This window comes from Hydra vulgaris, chromosome 11 (assembly GCF_038396675.1).
Source record: "Hydra vulgaris chromosome 11, alternate assembly HydraT2T_AEP".
NCBI lineage: Eukaryota > Metazoa > Cnidaria > Hydrozoa > Anthoathecata > Hydridae > Hydra > Hydra vulgaris.
Window position 1 is genome coordinate 30,112,501 of NC_088930.1, and position 22,182 is coordinate 30,134,682.

General features: G+C 29.1%; 1 protein-coding gene across 2 annotated transcripts in view; it reads left to right on the plus strand.

The window, feature by feature from the left end:
- Positions 1 to 2,207: 2,207 nt before the first annotated feature.
- Positions 2,208 to 22,182, plus strand: part of LOC136087573 (uncharacterized) — a 31,996-nt gene continuing 12,021 nt past the window's right edge. The window contains exons 1-4 of one of the 2 annotated variants that reach the window (XM_065810723.1): positions 2,212 to 3,164; positions 9,931 to 10,023; positions 15,438 to 15,530; positions 15,783 to 16,172. In XM_065810723.1, coding sequence (XP_065666795.1) covers positions 16,067 to 16,172 — 106 coding nt within the window. In that variant the 5' untranslated portion in view covers positions 2,212 to 3,164; positions 9,931 to 10,023; positions 15,438 to 15,530; positions 15,783 to 16,066. Of the gene's footprint in view, positions 3,165 to 9,930; positions 10,024 to 10,275; positions 10,666 to 15,437; positions 15,531 to 15,782; positions 16,173 to 22,182 lie in introns of those variants that run through there. The other variant, XR_010641892.1, reaches the window with a different exon arrangement.

Consider the following 22,182-nt stretch of genomic DNA (forward strand, 5'->3'; position numbering starts at 1 on the left):
ACCTCGATTTCTCTCCCAGGCAATATACCTTCTTTAAAGTCGAAACTCAAAAATCATGTTCTTAATATGGATAATTACCTAGAAATGTTCTAGTTCTGATGGTAAATCAAAATTAACGCTCAAATTAAAATAATCAGCAATCAAATACAAATGGAAAATGTAAATTTTTGTTTAACAAATAAAGCTAGTATTATTATTATAAACCTCAACACTAACACAAAACATAGTTCAATTAAAAAGAAAAGAAAAAAAAGTTTGCAATAATAACATGTAAAACATTTCTTTAATGAGAATCACATTGTTTATATGTGTGCTGTACACAATACCTCAAAGTTCTCGATGATAAGACTAATCTCAGTCTACGAGTTCCCTACAACAACAAAACCCTTCTTATCAAGTCATAGCATACCTAATTATTGCTTCCTATACTTAACGGTATTTTGTAAAACGTATTTTTCTTTTGTTTAGGAAGTACAGTTTCTTTATAATATTGCAGTGTAAAAAATTTGTAATTAATATGTAGTTGTGAAAATTTAAAGAAAAAAAAAAAGAAAAAAAAAAAAAAGAAAAAAAAAAGGATTTAAAGATAAATATAAAGCAAAATCTATCGTTCGCTCAAGGCAATTCCGTGTCAGTCGTAGAGAGATCTTGCAAAAAAATTTAAATGTAGGATTGATAGGAAAAATACTTTGATTTCAAGAATGTTGGCAAAAAATTAAAGGATATATACTCGTAAAACTGTGAACGCGGATTTGTATTTAAAAGAATGCTTAAAATAACGTCTTTATTCTATTTATTAAAAAGCATGTTACGCCCACAATATTTTAGCTTAAGTTAGCTACAAGCCACTATTCAAAGTCTTTAGAATAATATCAACAAAATAACGTCAAAATTGTACCAAAGGAAGGAAATTCTCCAAAGTGTTCTGAGCAGTGAGTTATTGAAAGTTATTTGTCAATTATAAAACGAATCTTGCTGAAAAGCAAGAAATTAGCTTCAGGTAAAAAAGAAAAAAGTAGTTGCACGCAAAGTAGGATAGAGCAGATGATGACAAGCACTCGCAAAAGTACATAAATAGTTTAATTACTTTTATTGTGTCAATAAATTAAAAAGTTAAAAAACTACGTAGTTTTCGAGTAAATAAAAATTAAAGGGTGCTAAATTTTATCGTGCTCAACAAATAAGAAATGACTGGTATCGGCAGCATCATTTTCTTTTCCTACTTTTTCTACAACCGTAAAATGAATCCCGCGAGATGCAGCACGTGAGGAAATGCAGTCATATCCATCTGCAGCAAAATTGCTACTAACATGAGTTTTTACACCCACATTGAGCAACATTTATATTATTCTCTGTACCAGCGTTTCGTCCATTACTTTTGGTACATGATTTTATTTAATTTTAATTCTAAGATTGAGGATTACTACGAAAGCTTTTGATAGGTCAATGAAGATACCTAACAAATACTGTGATTTTTCGAAAGATTTCGAGATTTCATGCACAAACTGGATTATTGCATGCTCTGTTGAGTTACCTTTTTTAAATTCAAACTGAATGTTACACAGAAAGTTATTTTTGTTGAGATATTTGTATATTCTATTAGACATTGTTCTTTCTAAATTTTTTGAAAATACCGAAAGAACAGAGAAAGAACAGAGGTGACACAAATGCGATAGTTGCTAATATTTGATCTGTCCTCTTTGAAAATAGGAGTAACTTTAGCAACTTTTAATTATTCTGGGAATATTCCTTGATTAATAGAAGCTTCATTAATAGAAACTTTAAAAAGAATGTTTTAATAAACCAATTTTCCATTAACTTCATTTGCTCCTGTTGCTTTGTTTCTTTTCAAAGAATTCAGAGCTACTTCAAATTCCTCGAAAGATAGTTAACTGATCAGAGTTAACTGACTATGAGGTTAACTCATCAGAGCAAATGCAATTATCTATAGGTACGAGGAAATCATTAAAGGAAGCTGTCGTATTTGGAATCTTATTTGATTAGGAAGGACCTATCCCAAAAAAAAATTTATTAAATTTATGGTATATGGCTCTTGGGTCATTAAAACTTATCAACTTTAATCATCTGTGACAGAAAACCTAAGCATGATTTTTGTTTTCCGGTAATTTCTTTTATAACTTGCCATGTGCGTTTCAAGTCTGTGCTTCAAGTCTTTGCTGAGATCTTTTTGCTGAATTATTATCCTCAATAACGGACGTGTTTCTGCAGCGTGGTTGTTTTGAAGTAAATTAAAAAGAAAAAAAAAAGTAAAAAAAGTATACTTTAAAGAATTATATATACACTTTAAATAATAAAATAAGATAATGGATAAATTGTTGTCAATCGAAAATATTGAGAAAATGGTAGCTGGTATGCTAGAAGATCAAAGTAAAATTATTTTGGAGAAAACAGAGCAACTTTTAAAAGACCAAGAGAAAAACTTTGCTATTATTACTTCTGCAAACATGAAAATTTTAGCGGAGTGACTAGATAAACTTGAAAAAGATTATATTAAAACCATAACAAAAACTAACGATATTGCAAATGATTTGAACGCAACACGTCTTAAGGTAGTATTTTTAGAAACCGAATTCAATGAGATTAAGAAATTTATTTCTGCGTAAGATGAAATAATTTCGTTGAAGTTTGAAACAGTGAAACTGAAAACGAAAAAAACTAACATTGAAGTTAAAGATAAAAGTGAAATATCAAAAATAAGGAACAAACTAAGGGCGATGGAAGATCGTTCATTTAGGAACAACTTGAGAGTTGACGGGATAAAAGAAAGCGAAAATGAATCACGGGTAGAATATGAATGTTAGGTGCATAAATTATTTGAGGAATGCCTTGACATTAAAAATATAAAAATCGAAAGAGCACATCGATCTTGACCGAGAGATGTCAATAAACAGACCGATAGCCCTAAAGTTATTGAATTATAAAGACAAAACTGAAATACTTAAAAAATCGTTTAAACTCAAATGAAAAAATATCTTTATAAATGAAGATTTTAGTGCTGAGACTACAGAAATAAGGAAGGGTTTAGGAGAACGAATTAAAAAGAAAGGGAATCCGGCAAATTTGCGGTCATCTTACACGACAAACTAGTCATTCGTGATTGGACTGCGAAGAAAGGAGATGCTGTTTCCACTAAACCTATATAAGTATTCATTTTTTATTTTTTAACTAATTTTTCTCTAATCTTAATTTTATATTTTAAAATGGATGATAGTTTATTAATTAAACTTTGTGATAAAAATGTCACACTTTGTGATAATGATGTCACTAATTATTTTAACCTAAAATCGTTAGAAAGCAAATACTATTCAATTTCTGAATCTAATTCGTTTCTTCAACAAAATAAAAATACATTTTCAATCTTAAACATAATATTCGAAGCCTAAACAAAAATTTTGATGATTTTAAACTTCTAATGCATGAATTAAATCACGATTTTAAAATAATCTGTCTTACTGAGACCTGATGTAAATATAATGAGCATAATTTTTAATTTGAATTGACAAATTACGCGTCAATTCATCAACCACGAAACTTCCATACCTGTGGAGGTGTATGCATTTTTATTCATAACTAAATTAATTTTATATCACGTAATGACCTCAGTGTGAATGAAAAAGATCGCGAGTCATTGTGCATTGAAATAGTTAACCAAAATTCTAAAAACATAATTGTTAATGTATTTATGGAGAACCAGCGGGTAATTTAAAAAACAAAAGCATGTTTACTTAGTCGGTGACCTGAATATCAATCTTTTGAATCATGCGTCAAATAACAGTGTTAAATATTTTGTAAATACTCTTTTACAAAATAACCTCATTCCAACAATAACGAAGCCAACAAGAATCACAAAAAGTTCCTCTACCCTACTAGATAACGTGATTACTAATAATTTTTCTAATAGCTGCTTTAGTACAGGTATAATAAAGACTGATTTGGATAACAAAAGGCTTACTAAAATCGTCAAGAAAAAAACAAAAACTTAATGAAAAATTTCTAAAAAAAAAAACATTCAAACGAAGCAAAATATAAAAACTATAAAAATATATTTGAAAAAATCAAAAAATACTCTAAAAAATTATTACTCGAAATTACTCAACAAAGTTGGAATGCTATTAAAGAAATAATTGGACAAAACAAATATAAAAAATTAAGCTCTGCCAAAAAAACTTTTAACTGACGGTGAATCAATTTATGATAAAGCACTAATAGCTGAAGAATTTAACAGTTTCTTCATTAATGTTAGCTCTAATTTAGCACATAGTATTCCTTTAACTTCTTCAACATTTGATTCTTATCTAACAAATTCTAATAAAAAAATGAATGAGTCAAAGCTAGATATACGTGAGTCGCGGACTGCGTTACTAAGCTTAAAAAGTAACAAAAGTGCAGGATCAGATAAAAATTAGTTAGCGTTAATGTATTAAAATTAGTCTATGATATAATTGAACCATTTTTGTTTCATATCTTCAATCAGCGTTTAAATCAGGTAAAATTCCGGATAATTTAAAAATTGCAAGAGTAACTCCAGTATTTAAGTCTGGAGATGAGTCAGAATCTTCTAATTTCAGGCCTATATCTGTTTTATCTTGTTTCTCGAAATTACTTGAACGTATAGTGTACTGTATAATTATTTGTATAACTATTGTATAATTATTTAACTGAATAATTAAGCTGTATAATTATTTAACTGAAAACAACATGTTATACAGTAAGCAATTTGGTTTCAAAAAACAACATTTAACAGATCACGCAATAGTAGAGTTAGTTAACCACTTGACTAATGCTTTTACAGAAGACTGTTATACGTTAGGAGTTTTCATTGATCTGTCGAAAGCTTTTGATACGGTGAATCATTCCATCCTAATAAAAAAACTGGAATATTACGGAATAAAGGAGACACACTTACTCTGGTTTGAAAATTACCTTTCAAACAGAAAACAATATGTACAATTTGAAAATTTAGAAACGATCAAAAAAACTGTAAATTGTGGAGTCCCACACGGTTTTATATTTGGACCTTTACTTTTTTTACTATACATAAATGATTTGTCTTCAACATCAAACCTATTAAATTTTATTTTATTCGCAGATGACTCGAATTTTTTTTATTCTCACAAAAATATTGAAACACTTTTTTCAATAGGAAATGAAGAATTTAATAAAGTAAATGAATAGTTTATATGCAACAAATTGTCTTTGAATGTTCAAAAAACTAAATTTTCTCTTTGCCACAAACCAAGCAAAACAAAAGAAATACCACTTATTCTTCCCAATCTTTTGATGAAAAAAACTAACATTAAAAGGCAAATATCTGTAAATTTTTTAGATGTGAACTTTGATGAAAATCTATCTTGGAAAGTTCATATAAATTCTATAGAAAAAATTTTTTTTAAATATTGGCATGATCTATAGAGTTAAGCCACTTTTAAATTTTAAGTCCTTAAAAAGTTTATATTTTTCCTTTATACATAGTTACTTAACTTACGGCAACATCATGTGGACAAGTACTAACCACACTAAGCTGAAAAAAACATATAAGTACTAACCACACTAAGCTGAAAAAAACATATTTATAGCAAGCAAAAACATGCTGTTAGAATTATATTTGGAGCTGGTAGAGCGATTCCTTGTGAACCTCTTTTACGTATAATTGTTGCCCTGAATATTTTCAAACTTGATATCTATCTTGTTCTACAATTCATATATAAAACAAAATATGGACTGTCCCCCAAAATATTTGAAATTTATTTTAAAGAAATACACCATAAATATGCTACAAGATTTTCCGCAAATAACTTTGTTATACCAAAATCTTATTCTAAACAAAATTCTTATTCAAATCAGAATCGCGGACCACTTTTGTGGAAAAGATTCCCAAACATTGTTTCCGGAAAAAAAAATCTCTTCATCAGGTCAAAACTGATTCAAAACAGTTTTTATTAAACACAGATTTTGATTTATATTATTATAAGTCTTTCTTTTAAAAATAGATCAGATATATAATTTAAAAACTGAAAAACAAGGTAATTATTTCTTGTAATCATTAAAAAAAGGTTATAGTTTTTTTTTGTCAATGACCATTATCAAAAATCACATTTTCTCGGTTTTTTTTTGTGTGTGTGTGTGTATATATAAAGTTATTATATATTCGCTTTTACTTTTACCCAATCTAGTTATGATATTATCTATTAAACGATATCTTACTTTATCTTTTATATATTTTACTTAAATATATATAAAGTTTTATATATTCACTCTTACTTTTACCCAATCTATTTATGATATTATGTATTAAACGATATCTTACTATACTTTTTATATATTTTTTGTAAACATTCATTTAATTTTTCTTTTGTACTATATATTCTTGAAACAACTTTGTAAAAATTATAAATTGCAACACGTTGCTCGGCGATAAGGCAAATCAATGACTTTTGCTTGCTCCGGCCATTAACTTAATTGTCAATTTATGGAAACTATTATATTTATTAAACGGCAAAATATTAGGTAAAAAAAAAAAAAAATAGTCGTTTTTAAATTTATTAATTAGTTCTGAGTCGTAACTTCTTTTAAGGTTTTACGTATTTTTTCAAATAGATATTTGTAGTTTTTATATATTTTTTCGGTAACAGGTGTTTTTTTTTTAATTTTAGATATTTAACATATAACTTCTGTTTAATTTTTTAATCCCTTCGTAATCCAGGGACTTTTTGATAGGGATGTACTGAAGCTTAGGCTTCAACTTCGGCTTCGGCCGAAGCCAGGATCAGTTTTTGCCGAATCATTGGCTTCGGCGAGTTTTTTTTAGGTTCAATTTAAGGTAACAAGCTACTGTTATGTTAAACATAAAATAATTTTGTTGTTTACGATGTAATTACAATAATTCTACTACTTAAAATTTGCTACTTTACTTTGATTCCTTGACGTATGCCGCAAATTATATTGTAACTTTTTTTTACCTGCTTATCAAAATCGATGGGTGCTTATTTATATTTTATTTAAGTTTTCATATATACAAAGATAATGTTTGTCTAAAAGTTGCAATAATGCTCGAAACCCGTTTCAGATTAAATTTTTAAAATAAACAGATCATAATATGTTTAAGGAAATTTTATATCAAGAATACTACCGCTTTCATTCAGAGTATCATTTACAACAAGCAAAAGTAGTTGAATTCATTAAAGTTTCTGATCGTAATGGTTAAATAAAGAAAAGTAATAACCATGGACAGCTTCTCTGACCAAAATAAGTACAAATGAAAATGCTTGAAAGAAATGTGAAATTACATATGGAGGGGAAAAAATATGTAATAGTATAAATCCAAGAGAAAAAACCCAAGTTCTAGAAGGAAAATAGCACTTATAAAATATATTTAAATGAAATTGTTATTTCATTTATTTATTACAAGTTTTATTGAAAATTGATGTCAATTTTCAAATCAAATAATTTTCAAATTACTTATTTTCTATTTTCTCTGTTTTTTCTTTGTTGCATTCAGCCCTCTCATTTGAAATTTACTAGCAGATATGCACACCAGAATTGCCTTTAGACATAATTATATAATTTGATTATATTATATTTATATTATGTAAAGATGACTGGAATCAGGCACAAATTATACACAGGCAGGTCGTGTCTTCCTGTAGTTACGTCGTAACGGGTAGTTATGGTTGCATTTAATATTTTTAATATTCAATGCAACACATAATATGTTTATTTTTTAAGTGGTGTGGCAACGTTCTTAATGAAAATTTTTGTGCGCACCTTCTTCATCGGTTTAAAGTGAATGTCTGTTCAGCCCAACGAGAAACATATTTGAAGCCAAAAGAAGCACACTGCCTCTGGAGCATGGATTGCGATATTAAATTATAGTTTGCCTGATTTCTAACAACAGATAATTAATTTAAACGAATAAGCTAATAAATATGATAACACTAACTTACCTCATTTGTAATTATTGGGTTGAGGAATAATTCATGAGCGTTTTTTTTTTAATTTATTTTAAACAAAAAAACTACAACGATTTAATCAATAATATACTCTCCGTTGTTGTTTACGACTTCCTCCCATCGTTCAATAAGTTTTTCGATGCCTCGGCGATAGAAATCTCCCGGTCTTGACTCAAAGAATTTGTCCAACCAAGCCCTCAATTCCACTTTCCTCAATTCCACTTCCTCAATTGCTCGCGGAGTCGCTTGTTTTTTGGGGCTGAGCCATTCTTTTCGCTGCTTCATATTGACGTAAAGGCACCATTTTTCATCGCCAGTGACAATGCGGTAAAGAAAACGCTGTTTGTGACCATGTGTTGAGCTATGTCGAGCGAGCAAACCGGCGGCGATTGTGGAACGTTGATTTTTGTTGTTTTCGCTCAAAGTGTGTGGCACCCAAGCGCCGAGTTTCTGAACCTTGCCCATTGAGTGAAGGTGAATCACCACAGTTTTTGATCACAATCCATCTGCTCCGCCAATTCTCTGGTCGTTTGACGTGGATTTTCGTGAAGAAGTTGATTCAATCGCTCTTCGTCGAACTCAATTGGTCGACCGGTGTGTGATCCGTCCTTGAGGTCAAAATTCCCATTTTTGAAGCGCGAAAACCAACGGCGGGCGGTACTTTCAGGCATTGCTCCTTCTCCATACACAGCACAAATCTCACGAGCAGCTTCAGCGGCCTTAACACCTCGATTAAATGCAAAAAGCAAATGGTGTCGAAAATGCTCAGTTTTGTCCACTTGACATTCCATTTTAATGATCTGAAAATACACAAAAATAAAAAAAACTAACAAATCAAAACACACTATCTTGTAGAGCAAAACATTCTCTTTCAAACAACATAAAACATTTTGCCAATGCATTTTATTTCTGCGTGCATTTTTAAATTTGAAAAAACGCTCATGAATTATTCCTCAACTCAATATTAACTGCTAAAGAGTAATTATATTATACTTCAAAGTGCAAACTAATGTATACACAAACATTGTTTATAATATAATTTTAAAGTTTAGACTTGATTATGTTGATGATAAGCCAAACTAGTTTTATAATTCCCACCCTGATTCAATTAAACATTTTTTTCTAAAATTAGTATTATCACTAGTAAGCTAGATATAAAACAGCAAATTTTACCCATATAAGTACCGAAGATTCGGCTTAGGCAAAGTGACTTCGGCCGAAGCTTCGGCTTCGTCAAAGTCTTCGGTACATCCATAATTTTTGAGTTTTTGTTTATTTTTATTATTTTTTCAGCAACTCGAAAATTAGCGTCGTAGCGTCAGCAACTCGAAAATTAGCGTCGTAGCATCAGCAACTCGAAAATTAGCGTAGTAAACAGAAAACAATGTTATATAAAATGTTTTGTAGATGCTGTTTGCATTGTCATAAAAATCAATAAAGTAAGAGTAAAGATTGCTGATCTTTAAATAGTTCAAGATTCTTTTGTTTAAAATTACGTTTTTTTTATAAAAATTGGGGTGTTAATAATTTTTTCTAAATTTGAGTTTAAAATCAGGAATATAGGAAAATAATCGGATATATCAGTTTTTAAGATCCTTTTTGAATAGCTTTATTAAAAATGTCTGTTGTAATGATATTATTTATTAGGGTAGCGGAGTTTATTGTTACCGTAGTGGGGCGATTAATTAACGGTATAAATTCTGTTTCAAAAATTGTGTTATAAAAGTTTTTAACTTTATGATCATTGTTATAAAGAAAACAAATCATATTAAAGTCGCTAATTACAAAAGATATCTTTTTTCTGCGTATTTGTTTTCGCGATATGTTGTAAAAACATGCTTGGGCTTTCGATCACGCCGTCAGATGCTCGATAACAACAGCTTAGAATAATTATTCTAAGCTGGGGGTACGTACTTTTTTTCACGTTTTTTCTAAAGGGGCCTTTTTCTTTTTTTTTCAGAGAAAATGCTACATATAGAGGACTTTTTTAAGAAAAAGACGATTGTGCTCCTCCACTTCGAAACCCGTGTCGTCGGCCATGTATATAACTTATGTAAGTTTTATTTTTTATAAAAAAAAGTTAAATTATAAAGAAATTTTTTTAATTTAAATTTACAAACGAACTGTTGAAAGGGTTGAACTTGTGTCTTTTTCGAAATGAAAGGTTCAATTGTTTTTGTTTCTAAAAAATTTAAAAGTTTTTCAAAATTCCGATATAAACATCTTATATTGAGGTTGAGAATTTTAATTTGATTTGAACTTTTTTTAATTGCATTCTGAAAAAGAAAACCTTCAAATTCTTTAGGATAAAAATAAGCACATTCCGTAAATGTATCGCAAAAAGCATTATAATCTGGATCAATGTTTTCATCAGAGGAAAAGCATTATAATCTGGATCAATGTTTTCATCAGAGGAAAAGCATTATAATCTGGATCAATGTTTTCATCAGAGGAAAAGCATTATAATCTGGATCAATGTTTTCATCAGAGGAAAAGCATTATAATCTGGATCAATGTTTTCATCAGAGGAAAAGCATTATAATCTGGATCAATGTTTTCATCAGAGGACAAGCATTATAATCTGGATCAATGTTTTCATCAGAGGAAAAGCATTATAATCTGGATCTGCTTATGGATATGCTTTCATCAATGTTTTCATCAGAGGAAAAGCGGTTTCCTTCGAAAAAAATTAAAAGTAATGAATTTAAAATCATTCAAAAAAACCATAGTTATTAAAATTAGGATAAGTAAGTTTTCTTTTTAAGAATGCGTTAGAGGCTCGGACTGTCATTTAGGAACCCGGGGGGCCACCTAATATATTAAAACTTCCCTATATTACATACCAAAGACCTCTTTTTTTTTGTAGCACTTTTTTTTTTACGTTTAACCCTGATTCACATAGTTTTTTTTTTAAAAGGTATAGGAAAATAAAAATCATTTGTGTACCTTGATTTTAGGAGGGGCCCATGATCTTAGCAGGATAGCAGGGGTCAGGGGAAGTGGGGAAACCCCATCCCCCTTGCCAGTCCGAGCCTGTGCGTAATTCAATTATTTGTTTTGAGCGTTTTTAAAACCATTATTTTTAAAAGAAATAACTTTAAATCACAGCTTATAAATGTGCGAAAAGAATGTTGTTAATGATATGTTCATGAAAAGAATGTTGTTAATGATATGTTGTCAATAACTCATCAATGTTTAACATGGTAGCAATTTTGCTTCCTTGTCATACATACTAAATATATCTTATATACTTGCCTAATTTATTCTTAAAAATTTACTTTTATCAGGTGGACTGGAATTGATTTTGTGTATTTTAACTGCATATTGTGTTAAAGATCCCCATCTTATACGCGTACTATCTTTTGTAGAAGTTTTGTAATAGTATTACAAAAATTCTACTATAACAATACTTATACATATATATATATATATATATATATATATATATATATATATATATATATATATATATATATATATATATATATATATATATATATATATATATATATATATATACCACCGTTTGACAATAATTAAAATAACTAAGTAAATAAATAAAAATTTACATGACAGGAGCAAAAAGAAGACTATAGTTGTCTTATCACAAATCCCTGTAATATATACCATACATAGCATAGCTTTTTAAGAACTGTGTAAGATAAAAAATTGGAAAAAACAAAATTTAACTTTTATATTTTATCCTATTTCTTTTTTTTTTCAATTTCTTTTGTTAGATTGAGAATAATTAAGAAAAAAGAAAATTAAAAAAAAATACATAATATATATATATATATATATATATATATATATATATATATATACCCAATCTATTTATGATATTATGTATTAAACGATATCTTACTATACTTTTTATATATTTTTTGTAAACATTCATTTAATTTTTCTTTTGTACTATATATTCTTGAAACAACTTTGTAAAAATTATAAATTGCAACACGTTGCTCGGCGATAAGGCAAATCAATGACTTTTGCTTGCTCCGGCCATTAACTTAATTGTCAATTTATGGAAACTATTATATTTATTAAACGGCAAAATATTAGGTAAAAAAAAAAAAAAATAGTCGTTTTTAAATTTATTAATTAGTTCTGAGTCGTAACTTCTTTTAAGGTTTTACGTATTTTTTCAAATAGATATTTGTAGTTTTTATATATTTTTTCGGTAACAGGTGTTTTTTTTTTAATTTTAGATATTTAACATATAACTTCTGTTTAATTTTTTAATCCCTTCGTAATCCAGGGACTTTTTGATAGGGATGTACTGAAGCTTAGGCTTCAACTTCGGCTTCGGCCGAAGCCAGGATCAGTTTTTGCCGAATCATTGGCTTCGGCGAGTTTTTTTTAGGTTCAATTTAAGGTAACAAGCTACTGTTATGTTAAACATAAAATAATTTTGTTGTTTACGATGTAATTACAATAATTCTACTACTTAAAATTTGCTACTTTACTTTGATTCCTTGACGTATGCCGCAAATTATATTGTAACTTTTTTTTACCTGCTTATCAAAATCGATGGGTGCTTATTTATATTTTATTTAAGTTTTCATATATACAAAGATAATGTTTGTCTAAAAGTTGCAATAATGCTCGAAACCCGTTTCAGATTAAATTTTTAAAATAAACAGATCATAATATGTTTAAGGAAATTTTATATCAAGAATACTACCGCTTTCATTCAGAGTATCATTTACAACAAGCAAAAGTAGTTGAATTCATTAAAGTTTCTGATCGTAATGGTTAAATAAAGAAAAGTAATAACCATGGACAGCTTCTCTGACCAAAATAAGTACAAATGAAAATGCTTGAAAGAAATGTGAAATTACATATGGAGGGGAAAAAATATGTAATAGTATAAATCCAAGAGAAAAAACCCAAGTTCTAGAAGGAAAATAGCACTTATAAAATATATTTAAATGAAATTGTTATTTCATTTATTTATTACAAGTTTTATTGAAAATTGATGTCAATTTTCAAATCAAATAATTTTCAAATTACTTATTTTCTATTTTCTCTGTTTTTTCTTTGTTGCATTCAGCCCTCTCATTTGAAATTTACTAGCAGATATGCACACCAGAATTGCCTTTAGACATAATTATATAATTTGATTATATTATATTTATATTATGTAAAGATGACTGGAATCAGGCACAAATTATACACAGGCAGGTCGTGTCTTCCTGTAGTTACGTCGTAACGGGTAGTTATGGTTGCATTTAATATTTTTAATATTCAATGCAACACATAATATGTTTATTTTTTAAGTGGTGTGGCAACGTTCTTAATGAAAATTTTTGTGCGCACCTTCTTCATCGGTTTAAAGTGAATGTCTGTTCAGCCCAACGAGAAACATATTTGAAGCCAAAAGAAGCACACTGCCTCTGGAGCATGGATTGCGATATTAAATTATAGTTTGCCTGATTTCTAACAACAGATAATTAATTTAAACGAATAAGCTAATAAATATGATAACACTAACTTACCTCATTTGTAATTATTGGGTTGAGGAATAATTCATGAGCGTTTTTTTTTTAATTTATTTTAAACAAAAAAACTACAACGATTTAATCAATAATATACTCTCCGTTGTTGTTTACGACTTCCTCCCATCGTTCAATAAGTTTTTCGATGCCTCGGCGATAGAAATCTCCCGGTCTTGACTCAAAGAATTTGTCCAACCAAGCCCTCAATTCCACTTTCCTCAATTCCACTTCCTCAATTGCTCGCGGAGTCGCTTGTTTTTTGGGGCTGAGCCATTCTTTTCGCTGCTTCATATTGACGTAAAGGCACCATTTTTCATCGCCAGTGACAATGCGGTAAAGAAAACGCTGTTTGTGACCATGTGTTGAGCTATGTCGAGCGAGCAAACCGGCGGCGATTGTGGAACGTTGATTTTTGTTGTTTTCGCTCAAAGTGTGTGGCACCCAAGCGCCGAGTTTCTGAACCTTGCCCATTGAGTGAAGGTGAATCACCACAGTTTTTGATCACAATCCATCTGCTCCGCCAATTCTCTGGTCGTTTGACGTGGATTTTCGTGAAGAAGTTGATTCAATCGCTCTTCGTCGAACTCAATTGGTCGACCGGTGTGTGATCCGTCCTTGAGGTCAAAATTCCCATTTTTGAAGCGCGAAAACCAACGGCGGGCGGTACTTTCAGGCATTGCTCCTTCTCCATACACAGCACAAATCTCACGAGCAGCTTCAGCGGCCTTAACACCTCGATTAAATGCAAAAAGCAAATGGTGTCGAAAATGCTCAGTTTTGTCCACTTGACATTCCATTTTAATGATCTGAAAATACACAAAAATAAAAAAAACTAACAAATCAAAACACACTATCTTGTAGAGCAAAACATTCTCTTTCAAACAACATAAAACATTTTGCCAATGCATTTTATTTCTGCGTGCATTTTTAAATTTGAAAAAACGCTCATGAATTATTCCTCAACTCAATATTAACTGCTAAAGAGTAATTATATTATACTTCAAAGTGCAAACTAATGTATACACAAACATTGTTTATAATATAATTTTAAAGTTTAGACTTGATTATGTTGATGATAAGCCAAACTAGTTTTATAATTCCCACCCTGATTCAATTAAACATTTTTTTCTAAAATTAGTATTATCACTAGTAAGCTAGATATAAAACAGCAAATTTTACCCATATAAGTACCGAAGATTCGGCTTAGGCAAAGTGACTTCGGCCGAAGCTTCGGCTTCGTCAAAGTCTTCGGTACATCCATAATTTTTGAGTTTTTGTTTATTTTTATTATTTTTTCAGCAACTCGAAAATTAGCGTCGTAGCGTCAGCAACTCGAAAATTAGCGTCGTAGCATCAGCAACTCGAAAATTAGCGTAGTAAACAGAAAACAATGTTATATAAAATGTTTTGTAGATGCTGTTTGCATTGTCATAAAAATCAATAAAGTAAGAGTAAAGATTGCTGATCTTTAAATAGTTCAAGATTCTTTTGTTTAAAATTACGTTTTTTTTATAAAAATTGGGGTGTTAATAATTTTTTCTAAATTTGAGTTTAAAATCAGGAATATAGGAAAATAATCGGATATATCAGTTTTTAAGATCCTTTTTGAATAGCTTTATTAAAAATGTCTGTTGTAATGATATTATTTATTAGGGTAGCGGAGTTTATTGTTACCGTAGTGGGGCGATTAATTAACGGTATAAATTCTGTTTCAAAAATTGTGTTATAAAAGTTTTTAACTTTATGATCATTGTTATAAAGAAAACAAATCATATTAAAGTCGCTAATTACAAAAGATATCTTTTTTCTGCGTATTTGTTTTCGCGATATGTTGTAAAAACATGCTTGGGCTTTCGATCACGCCGTCAGATGCTCGATAACAACAGCTTAGAATAATTATTCTAAGCTGGGGGTACGTACTTTTTTTCACGTTTTTTCTAAAGGGGCCTTTTTCTTTTTTTTTCAGAGAAAATGCTACATATAGAGGACTTTTTTAAGAAAAAGACGATTGTGCTCCTCCACTTCGAAACCCGTGTCGTCGGCCATGTATATAACTTATGTAAGTTTTATTTTTTATAAAAAAAAGTTAAATTATAAAGAAATTTTTTTAATTTAAATTTACAAACGAACTGTTGAAAGGGTTGAACTTGTGTCTTTTTCGAAATGAAAGGTTCAATTGTTTTTGTTTCTAAAAAATTTAAAAGTTTTTCAAAATTCCGATATAAACATCTTATATTGAGGTTGAGAATTTTAATTTGATTTGAACTTTTTTTAATTGCATTCTGAAAAAGAAAACCTTCAAATTCTTTAGGATAAAAATAAGCACATTCCGTAAATGTATCGCAAAAAGCATTATAATCTGGATCAATGTTTTCATCAGAGGAAAAGCATTATAATCTGGATCAATGTTTTCATCAGAGGAAAAGCATTATAATCTGGATCAATGTTTTCATCAGAGGAAAAGCATTATAATCTGGATCAATGTTTTCATCAGAGGAAAAGCATTATAATCTGGATCAATGTTTTCATCAGAGGAAAAGCATTATAATCTGGATCAATGTTTTCATCAGAGGACAAGCATTATAATCTGGATCAATGTTTTCATCAGAGGAAAAGCATTATAATCTGGATCTGCTTATGGATATGCTTTCATCAATGTTTTCATCAGAGGAAAAGCGGTTTCCTTCGAAAAAAATTAAAAGTAATGAATTTAAAATCATTCAAAAAAACCATAGTTATTAAAATTAGGATAAGTAAGTTTTCTTTTTAAGAATGCGTTAGAGGCTCGGACTGTCATTTAGGAACCCGGGGGGCCACCTAATATATTAAAACTTCCCTATATTACATACCAAAGACCTCTTTTTTTTTGTAGCACTTTTTTTTTTACGTTTAACCCTGATTCACATAGTTTTTTTTTTAAAAGGTATAGGAAAATAAAAATCATTTGTGTACCTTGATTTTAGGAGGGGCCCATGATCTTAGCAGGATAGCAGGGGTCAGGGGAAGTGGGGAAACCCCATCCCCCTTGCCAGTCCGAGCCTGTGCGTAATTCAATTATTTGTTTTGAGCGTTTTTAAAACCATTATTTTTAAAAGAAATAACTTTAAATCACAGCTTATAAATGTGCGAAAAGAATGTTGTTAATGATATGTTCATGAAAAGAATGTTGTTAATGATATGTTGTCAATAACTCATCAATGTTTAACATGGTAGCAATTTTGCTTCCTTGTCATACATACTAAATATATCTTATATACTTGCCTAATTTATTCTTAAAAATTTACTTTTATCAGGTGGACTGGAATTGATTTTGTGTATTTTAACTGCATATTGTGTTAAAGATCCCCATCTTATACGCGTACTATCTTTTGTAGAAGTTTTGTAATAGTATTACAAAAATTCTACTATAACAATACTTATACATATATATATATATATATATATATATATATATATATATATATATATATATATATATATATATATATATATATATATATATATATATATATATACCACAGTGTGACAATAATTAAAATAACTAAGTAAATAAATAAAAATTTACATGACAGGAGCAAAAAGAAGACTATAGTTGTCTTATCACAAATCCCTGTAATATATACCATACATAGCATAGCTTTTTAAGAACTGTGTAAGATAAAAAATTGGAAAAAACAAAATTTAACTTTTATATTTTATCCTATTTCTTTTTTTTTTCAATTTCTTTTGTTAGATTGAGAATAATTAAGAAAAAAGAAAATTAAAAAAAAATACATAATATATATATATATATATATATATATATATATATATATATATATATATATATATATATATATATATATATATATATATATATATATATATATATATATATATATATGAAATTTCGTGATATATATATGAAAAGTCGTGTAAAAATTTACAATAGAATTTTTATTTTTATTTTTTATATATGTATATATGAAATTAATAAATATATTCATAATTATATAAATCAAATCATAAGAGTACTATTTAACGCCTTAGAAGAAATTTAATTCATTGTCAGTAGAAGAGTTTGCCTAAGTTTTGTTTTAAATTGGTTATGTGATGAGAGTGCTTTAAGATTATCTTTTAAAAGTGTATTTCATAATTTAGGTCCTCAATTTGTAATTGAGTATTTAGTGGCTGAATAATAGGTTTTGGATTGACTAAAGTTATTTTTTGAGAGTCTTGTGCTGTATATATGATTTATTTTTTTAAATATTGAGTAAAATAAAGGCGGTGCCGTTTTTTATCAAGTTTAAACATAAATATAAGAATTTGATAAAGATTTATTTGGAAAACATTTAATATATTGAGTTTACTAAAAAGTATTTTTGTAACGGAGAGCAGACCTTCATTTGTAACAGTCCTAATAGCATGTTTTTGTTTGCAGAGAAGTTTATTTATTTTTGTAACGTTGGTGCTGCACCAAGCATTATTTGCATAGTTTAGGTAACAATGTATAAATGTAAAGGATATGTATTTCAAACAAGATTGGTTTAAAAACTGTTTAGATTTATACAGTATACCAATATTTTTTGAAATTATATTCTCAATTACATTTATATGTTCTCTCCAATTAATACTTTCATCTAGAATTACGCCCAAAAATTTTAGCGATACTTCTCTTTTTATTAAATTATTATCAATAAAAAGATTCTGTAGTTTCCATGGAATATTTTTTTTTTAGAAGCATGATGGAATGTGTATTTAGTTTTATTAATGTTTAGGGATAGTTAATTGGATTTAAACCATTGGCTTAGTATATCAAGTTCTTTGTTAAAAATAAAATATTAATATCTTCATTGGAATAAAACAAGTTAGTATCATCGGCAAATAAAATTGAGTTTAATATATTAGAAAAATCATTTAAATCATTAATATAAACTAGAAATAAGAGGGGTCCTAGTATTGAACCCTGGGGAACACCGCATGTAATAGTCATATTATCCGTTTTTCCTTTGCTTAGATCTATAAAAACACCTAAAGTATACTTTTTTTCATTAAACCTTTTAAATATATCATGTACAAGATGTAATGCGTGATCAGTAGAATGAACCGATTTAAAACCAAATTGTTTATTGTACAAAATATTATTTTTGCTTAAGAAAGAATAGAGTCTATTATACATAATTCGTTCTAGAATTTTCGAAAAACATGTAAGAATTGAGATCGGCCTATAATTAGTAACGTTATAAGGATCACCTGATTTTATAATTGGGACAACTCTAGCAATTTTTGACTTTCCCGAAAAACTCCCTCTTTTAAAAGTAAATTAAATATATAGGGGAACCTGTTGTACCTTTGACCGCGTTGTACCTTTGGTCACTCTACTCTGTCGGCTTACTATTATTTAAAAAAAAACAACGTGAAGTGCCATTTGAAATAATAGTCCATGACGACTCTTTTTACCGTAAAACATCATACTTGAGATAGATGGTATCGATCCACAAGTAATTTTAAGTTTTGGCTCTTAAAAAGTAAATATTTACGTTAATCTTATTCTGATTTTAAAAATGTGATAAATTTTTGTTTGATTCATCTACGACAATAATATTGGATAATGTTTTATAATGTTTATAAAACATTATCCAACATCATTTTTTTGTTATGGAAAAGTTTGAATGATTATGTCTGACCGTAAATGGGGGTTAAGACAATAATTATTAAAGAAACCCATCTCGTGTACCTTTGACCAACAAAAGCTAAAGAAAATATGTGACTTTATCTAAATAGTTATAATAACTGATTTTATTTAAAAAATTAGTAATACAATTATCGTAACTTCGATACACAAGTCTTTGCAAGATTGTAAGGATTGATTTTTCTAATTTTTTTTTAGACAATTAGGATTGATTACAAAATAGTTAGATTTGTTTTTTTATTGATATAAGGTAGGCCAAAAGTTGCTATATAATATATAACAAGTTAAAATATTAAAGAGGTTCAAACATTGCATGATTTTATAATAATAACATTTTGGTCAAAGGATCAACGTACTTGTTGTACCTTTGACAAATTGACTTCTTTTTTTGAAACGCGGGAAAAAGATACTTCATTGGTTGAATGAAAAAAAGCCCTAAGTATAATTTTTGAGCCAAATATGAGAGAATATTATGTAATTTGAATGGTTTAAATTTACTCAATAGACTACGCAAAAAACGCCTTAAAACAAAAAGTGATCAAAGGTACAACAGGCTCCCCTACAAGAGTGGGATTGTAATGAGTTTTATTGAATTGATAATGATGCTACTAATTATATTGTCAATTCCTATACTTTTTTTGCGCTTGATTAAAGAAACTGCGACTAATAACTCTTCTTCAGTAAGTTTTTTATTAGACATAATATTAGTGTTATTAGAAACCAAGGACCTATGAGTTCTGAGCCAGAACTCTAACCACTGCACCACGGTTGAGTAAAAATTGTCAAAAGTCTAAAAACTTTTCAAAGATGTTTGCAAATATTTTTCCTTTGTTCCGATCGCAGCACCATGTAGGAGAACCACCATCAGCAATTTTTTTTGTTTTTCATTTTTTTTATTCTTTATTTTACATTTATTTTTCTTCCTACAATATATAAAAAAGAAAAAGAAAATATCATAAGAATATATATATATATATATATATATATATATATATATATATATATATATATATATATATATATATATATATATATATATATATATAAAAGTTTACCTAAAATTTCTTTCTAAAATACTATTTTATTAAAAACATAAGATGAGAACCCGATAAAATATTATATGCCATACAATATATGTATTAAGTATAAAAACTATTCTGCTCCAAAGAAAAGCTCCTTGAAATGAAATACTTGACTTTCCAAAATTGGTTTGAAAAAAAGGTTGTTGAATTAATTTATAATTTCTTAAGGTGTATTTGTTTGATTTAGTTTTTTAAGGTATATAGAGTATGAAAAGAATGAAAAGTATGAAAGGAGATTTTACATTTGTACATAAAACAAATTATGCTAAAAATATTCAGGTGATAAATATTAAGAAATTTCATTTCAAATAAGAGAGGTTTGGCATAAACAAATCTATCTTTAAAATCGATTAGACAAGCAACATGCCTCTGCTGACTTCATGCTTCAACATGACTGCTGACTTTCTGCGTGCCCGTGAGTTCTCTTCCAATATACCATTATAGTAAGTTTTGAATTTAAGCTTATTTCGCTCAAGCAAATTAAAATAGTACAATTTTTTAATTTTATTTTGTCCTTCAAAATCTTTTGCATGGCTTTTATAAGCAAACTTATTTTGTTCAGATTTCGATTTTTAAACATTTGATGTATAACTTTTGTTTAATTCTCGAAGATTTTTTGTGTCCATGGTAACATTATACTTTTAGTTTTTTTAATTACTGTATTTTTCGGAAAATTTGCGTCATATGTTTTATAAAACATTTTGAAAAATGTATTATAAACTAAACTGCGTCTATATTAATAAAGAAAAAAAATAGGAAAGTGGTCAGATTTGTCAGTTTTTATAATATCTTTTTTAAGAGATTTATTGAAAATACCAGTTGTTGTAATATTGTCAATTAAAGTTGCTAACGATAGAGATATTCTTGTTGAGTTGTTAATTATAGGAAAAGCATAGTGTTTAAATAACTCAATATAAAAAATTTTAACACCACAATTGATGCGGTATTAGAAATAATCCAACTTAATATCACCTATTAACTAACAAGTTTTATTTCATTAATGATTTCTTTTAAAATATCATTTAAAAACACATTAAAACTTTTAATTCGACCGGAAGGTGGGCGAGAAGGTGGACGGAAGGTAAGCGATAGCAACAACTTATAATTAAACTTTTTTTTATTGATTTCAACTGTTAAAACCACTTTATCGTCATCATAAATGATCATGCCAAGCCAAATAATATACTGCACACATTCTTTAATATAAATTAGTAAACCGCAGCCTCGCTTTCTATTTTATATTTTACTAGTATGAGTTACCCGGCGTTGCCCGGGCCAATATTTAAACTGGCTTACCTGATATCTGTACACAAAAATGGGCCCAAAAAATGGGCCCAAAAAATGGGCCCCCTGACCCCGGGGTTAGGGGGGCCTATTTTTGGGCCCCCTGACCCCGGGGGTCGGGGTACGGGGTCAAAACCCAGCTAAGAACCTTCTCCCCCTCAAGGACTACCCCCATGCCAAATTTCATCGAGATCGGTCTGGCGGTTTGGATTTCTATAGAGAACAAACAAACACACACAAACACACATTGCCCTTTATATATATAGCTGGAGTTAACCGGCGTTGCCCGGGCCAATATTTAAACTGGCTTACCTGATATCTGTACACAAAAATGGGCCCAAAAATGGGCCCCCCTGACCCCTGGGTCAGGAGGGCCCATTTTTGGGCCCCCTGACCCCGGGGGTCGGGGTACGGGGTCAAAACCCAGCTAAGAACCTTTTCCCCCTCGAGGACTACCCCCATGCCAAATTTCATCGAGATCGGTCCGGCGGTTTGGATTTCTATAGAGAACAAACAAACAAACACACACAGACACACATTGCCCTTTATATATATAGAAGATATAAGTTATTTTGAAACCTTGTAAAGAGATATTTAAGTTAGAATTAGCCTTATCTAAGCCAATTCTAACAGAAGTAGGAGCATGGGGCACAGCTCTTGCTGCTTTTGTGAGG